At 42.3% G+C, this 8489-nt stretch overlaps 1 protein-coding gene and 1 long non-coding RNA gene across 2 annotated transcripts in view; one reads left to right on the top strand and one right to left on the bottom strand.

Moving 5' to 3' along the window:
* Positions 1-744: 744 nt before the first annotated feature.
* The window catches only part of CLDN10 (claudin 10), a 55119-nt gene continuing 47374 nt past the window's right edge, over positions 745-8489 (top strand). The window contains exon 1 of the mRNA XM_083885160.1: positions 745-1114. Coding sequence (XP_083741286.1) covers positions 901-1114 — 214 coding nt within the window. The 5' untranslated portion in view covers positions 745-900. The remainder of the gene's footprint in view (positions 1115-8489) is intronic.
* Positions 6109-8489, bottom strand: part of LOC310924073 — a 30457-nt gene continuing 28076 nt past the window's right edge. Inside the window, exon 5 of the long non-coding RNA XR_014592739.1 lies at positions 6109-8489. This is a non-coding gene — a long non-coding RNA (uncharacterized lncRNA).

Genomic DNA, 8489 nt, shown 5'->3' with positions numbered 1-8489 from the left:
CTACTCCAGTAATGACTGTATACTCAGGAATGGAATTAGAAGAGCTGTTTTAGAGAGCTGTTTTAGAAGAGAATGGTGTGGTGCTGTTAGTGCCTGCTACTTTAAAGATGACATTTTATTAAGACAGTTGAATACTTTGAGGTTTCTTCATGGCGCAAGGTTCCAGGAGCTCAGTCTGTGGTGGGACAGATGTCTCTGTGCTATATATTTCATGTGGAGTGCAAGGAGCAGTACATTTTCTCCAATGACCAAGTGAAAAGTCTCAGTGGGGGCTGCATGAGGCTCATTCTGCTGACTGCTGCAGCTGGATCACTGCTCAGGGACCACTTGCTGTTTCTGTTGTTGCTCTAGATTTGCTATTCTACAAATATACCCACAGACACTATCTCCCCCAGTTTTAGAGCTGCTTGCATGGTGGTTGGTTATGCCTGAATTAATTTCACAGCCTTTCAAATGAGTTATTTTTCAAGTGTTGTGTTATCCTCCTAAAATGTTGTGGTAATCCGTTAAATAGTGCTGTACATTTTGGACTCTGAACCTATTTTGCTAGAAGGAATGGTTGTAAGTTTCCAATTAACTAAAAATTAAGCATTAACTGGGATATTTTTGAAAAAAAGATGAAAACAATTAATTTTTACAATTAGAAATTAGTACGTAAGTACAAGTAATTAGGTCCTATAAAGCTGTACCTTGACTTTCTTTCTAAACATTCGTATGCCTAGGGCCTTTCTTAAATCACTCAAGCATGACAATTTCTTTCAGCCACATTAACTTTCTGTAGTGGTACTGAACTTGTTCAAGTATAATTTGCTTATGTTATGCCTTTTTGCTTACACACGTGACTGAAGCGCTTTTCTCTCCACACAGTGGCATTAGTAAGTCCCTGGTTTACAGAGAAACATGCTGGGAATACAGATTATAGCTTTCATATTTTGTTTCTGTGGGCTGGGAGCTGCTATTGCTGCTACTGCATCAAATGAGTGGAAAGTCACCAGTCGAGCATCATCTGTTATCACTGCAACCTGGGTCTTCCAGGGTCTTTGGATGAACTGTGCTGGCAACGCACTGGGGGCTTTTCACTGCAGACCTCACCTTACTATCTTCAAAGTAGAAGGTAAGGAAGCATAATTTAACTGGAACTTATGGAAAGCCATGTGTATTGCAAGATGTGAGCCTGAGGAGTAAAAGATTATTTTGGCTTGTGCAAGAGATTATGTTTAAAGCATTGTGATGAACATGAGTAAAGGATTTTGTAGGCAGAATATCAGAAACCACTTTGTAGGAATGATATGTATTCCAAGAAAGACAGTAAGCTCTACTCTGTGGTTGGTAATATGTGATAAGTATACTGGACATAGTGCCAGTAATACATTGTCAGTATCAAACTACTCTTAGCAGAGAAATGGACTAAACTGTCTTACAGCTCTAATTTCCATGCCAAAATGAACATTGTGCTTGCTGGATGGTGAGAGTGGGAAAGATAGCAAGGTCTGTGACAGCTATTGATGCTCTTTCTAGTATCTGAAAAAATCAGAGTGCAAATAACCACATCCAAGAACATGCTCATCCTGTGCGAATACCCATATACTAAGAATTAAGTGCTAGTGTACATACTTGCTTGCATAACAGGCTAATATTTTAACTTTATAGATAAAAGGTGTGCTGTTCCAGAATTTCCATTTTAATGGAAAGTGTTGGATTTGTAAGCCACCTATCAGGATGTACAAACGAATGGAGGCTTCTTGCCAGAAACAGCTTTTTTCAGAGACAGGGGTTAACTATAAGAGCATCATGCAGTGTTTTTGTGTTTCTCTCTATGTGTAAAGCAGGAAATTAAGAGGTTTGGTTTTATTAGCTGTTAAACCTTGTGATAGTAGGCAAAATAGTGTTTTCAGTGAAACTGTGTGTAAGCACTCATGAGGGCCTTGCCAGAAGGACTGCTCTCCCTGGGGTGGACAGCACACAAGCAATGTGGAGTCAGACTAGAGTAGGAAAAAATGCATTAAGACACCAGTATTTTAGGGAGCCAGAAAATAAACCCAGGCTAGACAGAACCAGTCTCCCAAAGCTTTCATGAGACCAGAAAGAAGCACAATTTTGTTAAGACATTAACAGCCAGCAGCTGAATGAAATATAAAATGTGACATTGCATGGTCATTAGCATATGGTATATTACATAGACAGGGTCATAGACACATATGTGGAAACATGGAAACTTGGAGATGTTACAAATCTTTACATTTTTTGCCTTTCATGCCCCTGACGCATCAGACTACGTGCTGTGACATACAGATCAACTCTTACACATACAGATGATTTTGGGATAAAACTTGGCACAATTTCTCTACATATTTTGTGATGCCCTGTTTCAAATCATCACAAATCACCTGTGAGAGATGTGAATGGATAAGAAGAATTTTATTTCTTTTAAAGAATACTGTTCATCAAAAATTACTTAAAAGGCACAGAAACTCACACATATTTTTGAAAAGTGAATATTATATTTTGCAAACAAAGTTTTATACATTATTTCTGCCAAGATTTAAAGAAAGAAAACCATCTCTTCTTCTTAAGCATTGTTTAAAGCAATGTAAAGTAACTAGAAAGTACCATTATTGCTATAGTAGCACAAAATCTGCTTTCAGAATAATCAGATGTAATCTATTTTCCACTTTGTATTTTACTATTATTTTCATCGCTGGCTGATTGAAATTCAAATAAATAGAAAATGCATGTTATGCGTGCATCGTTTAAATATATACTTAAGCACCAATTAAGATTTTGAATTGGTTTTTTTTAGAGGAACATAGACAAGAAATTCACAAATTAAAGTAGCACACTCTTGTTGTTCAAGTAAGAGAGTAACAAGCTGCTGTAATGACATTTAGGAAGTCTAATTTTAACTTGCAGTGCATGCACCAGCAAAGGGTAATGTTACATGTAGCACAAACATACTGGGAAAGAGCTAGGTATTCAGTTTGGAAAACCTGCTAAACATAAACTCCTGATAATCCAAGGAAAACAAGAGTTCAACAGGGAAAGGGCTTTGCACTCTCACTCTGTCATGGATTGTAAAACAATAAAATGATCAGATTAAATAATTAATTAACTCTGTGTCCTCAGAGCTTCAATATAACATTACAGCCTATATACTGAGGCCAGGTCCTTCTGCACGTTCATCTTTTTATGGAATCTATTTGCAATTTTTCCTATAGCAGAGGACATCTTAGACAAGTTCCTCATTCCATTCCTATCTTTCCATTTTCAGGTTACCCTACAGAAAGAATTAGCAGTAACAGCAACAGTAGCAGCAACAGTATTATGTAACTGTAGTAAGTCACTTCTACTCCAAAGCAGATTCACTTGATCATTAAATGCTTAATTGCAGTTTTTGTGAGGATTTTGCAGGGAAGGCTTCTAAATTGGGTCTATGAAGCTTTAAGGGGATTTTTTTTTTCTGTTTTTCACAACATACATACATACATACAAGCAAACAAAGCAAAGCAAAACCAACAAAAAACACCAAAACAAACAAACAAACAAACAAACAAATAAAAAACATCCCAAGAGATTCTAGAAGCCTTTCTCTGAGCAAGATTGCCCTGTAGTCACAGGCAGTCTGTAGATACTTTATCAGATAGTTTGCCATGATAGTTTACCAGAACCAATTTTCAGCTCAAGAACTAGTTGTTCTGGTAGGAGCATAGGCAAGGCAATGAGAGCTCAGCTTCCACAACCCAGCCCAGGTACAGATGTTGAGGGGTTCATGTTTCTGGAAGTCTGGGTTAGCAGGGCCACACTGCTAACAGTATCCTAAGTTAACTGGGCTGTTGCCAAATGTGCATTCCCATGTCCAGCCAAGATGTGCTCTGCTGCAGTGACTGAAACATTCAGATGAAAGACCTTAGAAGGAGATCCTGAATAGTAATAGCATGGTAGCTACAGTCATTTAAGGCAATGTTTGTGGGAAGAAGCAATATCTTTTATTAAATCAACTGTTTCGAGAGAAGTATGCAACAAAGTCATTCATCATATCTGATACACATACAACAAGCTTCAAGTCAAATATTATCTGGGAATGTTGTCTCTTCAGATAACTTGGTTATGACTATCAGAGCATCAGATACACCCAAGGAAATTGTATGACTAAAACCAAGAGATCATTACTCACAAGCATAAACTAACACAGTCAATAAATGCCAGAAATTAAAGCCAGCAGTGAGACAACTTTTTTAAAAAAAGAATAACCTTTGATTAACCACTCAGTCCTTATCAGCAAGAAAGATACATAAAGACCCTTCAAAGCATGAGCCTGAGAACTGAAGCTCTGGAGTAATGAACTACAGAAAGATACTGACTTTTTATGGCAGAGTTTCCATCCATCCTGCCTCTTGATAACGTGCCAGTCCTCCACAGGCAGTAGTTAACCTCTTTTTGTCATTCTTCTCATATATATAATTCTGAATTCTTACAATGACAGAATTATCCAGATTTGATGAGAACCATCTTTTAGCTATCGAGCATGGCTTAGACACTGTATTTAGGTATTTTGACTTTGGCAATGTTACAGAGAACTGTTTCATTCACATAAAATACAGAATTGTAACTAGCCAACTGAGTTGCGTCTGTTTTCTATGGCACTTCCTTAGTCTGTCAGGACAGTTATGAGGCTTCTTCAAACAATTAGTTTGGCATTTTGCATGCCTTACCTACAGAACCGCTTCATGACTTCTGTATATTCCAGGTTTCCTTACCATGTGCTCAGAGAAGTGTACAAGAAACTAGGAGAAATCTGCTTCCTTGAAACTTTGCTTTTTTGAGCCTCCTGCTGGCATCTTGTCAGTGCCTGTTTTGGCAGAGCCTGATGAGGCAAACACTGCTATCCTGAGGGTAGCCAATATGGAATAGCCAGTGCCCAGCTGCTCTGGGTCACACCAGCAAACTGATTCAGAGCTGCCTTTTCATGACACTGCCACTGCAATGCAGATAAGCAGAGGAGGGAAGGTGGTACCAGACAACTGCTATTGCAGCACCTGTACTCAGAACAGCCTTGCATAGTCAAACGCCATTTGGGTTCATCAGGATGTGGAGAGCAATTCTAGCTGGGCTTCAGGGTGACACTAGCAACTTTCCCAGAGAATTCCACCTCTAGAGCAGGAAAGTGAGAAATGACATGAGAGTGTCCCTTACTTGACAGAAACTTACTGCCAGGGAAAGCACACTATGTATGCATTTGTTTGGTGCGAGTCGACAAGCCAGTCAGATACACACAGGGCAGCCGAGGCCAGGCTTCTCCTCAGCCTTAGAGGAGGGCACGTAGTGCTAAATCCCCCAGAAGCCAACACCACGGCTTTACACTCATCCTGAGTGGGTTTGCAGGGGGACAGGCTGCGTGAGTGTCGGGGATAGGGACTGTGCTCCTGCTCGCTGCTGCTTGACAGACCCCCATGTCCTGCCCGCTGTCCTGCCCTCTGTCCCTGCCCGCTGCGGTCCCCCCGGGGCCGGGACAGGCGGGCTCGCTCCTCTCCTCTCCTCTCCTCTCCTCTCCTCTCCTCTCCTCTCCTCTCCTCTCCTCTCCTCTCCTCTCCTCTCCTCTCCTCTCCTCTCCTCTCCTCTCCTCTCCTCTCCTCTCCTCTCCTCTCCTCTCCTCTCCTCTCCTCTCCTCTCCTCTCCTCTCCTCTCCTCTCCTCTCCTCTCCTCTCCTCTCCTCTCCTCTCCTCTCCTCTCCTCTCCTCTCCTCTCCTCTCCTCTCCTCTCCTCTCCTCTCCTCTCCTCTCCTCTCCTCTCCTCTCCTCTCCTCTCCTCTCCTCTCCTCTCCTCTCTCCATGGTGCTGCAGGAGCAGCCCCGGGGGAGCGCCGGCCGTGCCCGGGAGGTGCCGCCCGCCCGGCTGGGGACCAGCAGCTGCCCGGCTCCCTGGAAAGGCGGCCTGCCTCGCCCCGGCTTCCCCCGGAGGAGCAGCCACAGGAGAGGGGAGGTTTAACTCTCCCAGAGCCCGGGCCGGCAGCAGCTTTTGGGGGGTGGCAAGGGAAGGGGCGGGCCGCCAGCCCGGGGTGATGGATCGGCTCCAGCTCTCATCCGGAAGGGAGAAATCCAGCGGGACGGCTTTCTCCTGGCTGACGGTCAGCCACAGGGGACTCTGCCGGAGATTCCTCCCGGTGGTCAAAGGGCCAGAGTCACCGGGGTCTGATTTAACCCCCACTGGTGAGCACACAACTGGCTGCTCACTGCCCAAACACCCTCACTGGGATGGGGAGGAGAATCAGGAAAAAGTCATACCGTAGGCTGAGGTAAGAGCAATTTAATAATTGAAATAAAACAAAATATAACAACGACAGTAATAATCATACAAAATAATAGTAACAATAATAACAATAGGAAAAGGAGAGAGAGGAATAAACCCCAAAACAAAGCAATGATGCACAGTATAAATGCTCACCACCCACTGACCAGTGCCTAGCCCATCTCTGAGCAGCAATCAGTCCCTCACAGACAATGCCCCCCCACCTCAGTCAGTATGCTGAACATGATAGTCTGTGGTATGGAATGTCCCTTTGGCTATTTTGGAACAGCTCTGTTTCCTCCCAGCTTCTTGTGCACTTCCTCACTGGCAAAGCATGGGGAACTGAAAAGTCCTTGACTTAGGATAAACACAACTTAGCCACAACTAAAACATCAGGGGGTTATCAACATTATTTTCATTCTGAATACAGAACACAGCACAGTAGCAGCTACTAGGAAAAAAGTAATTCTGCCCCAGCCAAAACCAGAACACAGGGTCCAATATTAAGGCCAGAGGATAATTGTGCCAAAGAACTTTCCTGTAGCAAGCAAATCCTTCTAGAAATAGTACAAATTGAAGGAAGGTACGATTGATCCATGTTCTTTAGGCTGAGCCACCCTTCTGTTAAGCTTTTCTGCTCAATGAATACAGCATCCATTTGGTGACTTAGAAAACCCAAGTCAAAACAGCATTGGAAAAGTTGTGTCAAAATGAAAGAAAATACACACTAGGATCAACAGCTCAAATTTGGGAAAGATGACCATGAAGCATTGACAGAATTACTCTCAGACTTTTATTAATGGCTTAATTCCCATGGATTAATTTCATAAAGTACTCTCCATTTTTCAGCAGCCAGAAGGATCACCATTTGGACTGACTGAAATGCTGATTTCAGCATGGGGTCTTTTGTATATATACACAGGAATAGGATGTCAAATCTTGGTAATAAAAGGTTCTCCACTCTCACACTTTCATCTCCATTGTAACAAGGTTATTTCCAAGCTCATGGCCTCTGTTCTGACATTAGATGTCTGAGTCTGCTCCCCACTCAAACAGTATAGCCTGGAACACATTTGGTTCCTAGAGGACTCTGGTAATGTGCTAGAGGTCATGAAACATCATGATTATATACAGCAAATACTTTTGGAATCTCTTATATTGCATATCATTGCCCCCATGCCAAAAATTAATGAATAAAGTAAATTAAACAGTTCAGCCTAGGTAGCAGTTAGTCAGAGACATACCGTGCCTTATTATTAGGCTGGTTTCAAGTTAGAAAAGGAATTGATTCATATGCAGCAGAGCCATTCATGAAGTAGCCTCTGGCAGAACAGATATGAACTGAAGGAGGTGGCTAACTCCCATGTATCCAAGATATTTTTCCCAGAGGGAGCTCTAGCAGCAGCTTTGCAGTAGATACAGAGCAAAATCCAGGGTTTTCAATGGGATGGTAAGCTCCAGGAGAAACCCGCCAGAGGCAGAACAACCCTGTGAAACCTGGATTTGTGGATCTCAGAGCTGACATACAGGTTAAAGATTCTGAAGTGGTTTTCAAGGATTCCTGCTGCTGAATATCATCTTCTGTTTGAGCTCTTTGATTCCAAGATTTTAATCTATATGCTCTGAAAGTCTATGAATCTAAACAACAATGAATCATTATTTACTGCTGTTTACTATGCAGGCTGTCTGGCTCTGGCCAATTACTTGAACCAGAGTAGTCCCGACCTGTGGGCAGACTGGAAAGAGATGTGCCCACTGGAGAATCTGCAGCCACAAAGATATAGAAAGGGAGTCCAGTAACTGCAGGATTAGACTGCACAGGGTCAGATGGAAAACACTGAGAGTGGAGCCTTCAGAGACTGCTGCCAGTTTTGGAGAAGGTGGTGGCAGGTTAAAAAGGACAGATTCTCACACTGTTTTAAAATCTTCAGAGTTACAGGAAAACACAAGAGCTTGCAGACCAGTCCTCCTTTTTAGCTCATTTATACCTGACAATTTGACAGTATCTCTGCAATCCTCTTTTTTGTGCTCTGAGTCTTCTGTCTTCTCATTGGACAAGGACAGAGGTTACTATGCTGAGATTTTTTTTCACTTTTGTCTAGATCTGGTATCTAGACAAGTGTGCTGTTGCTTTTGCTTCCCTTCACCCATTTTTACAGATTTTTGCCACCCAGAGTGTCTTCATTTGAAGAAAATCACTGAGGAAAC

The sequence above is a fragment of the Zosterops lateralis genome, assembly GCF_965231275.1.
Source record: "Zosterops lateralis genome assembly, chromosome: 2".
Taxonomy (NCBI): Eukaryota; Metazoa; Chordata; class Aves; order Passeriformes; family Zosteropidae; genus Zosterops; species Zosterops lateralis.
The sequence above is the reverse complement of the archived record's forward strand: the minus strand, read 5'-3'. Positions and strand labels throughout refer to the sequence as shown.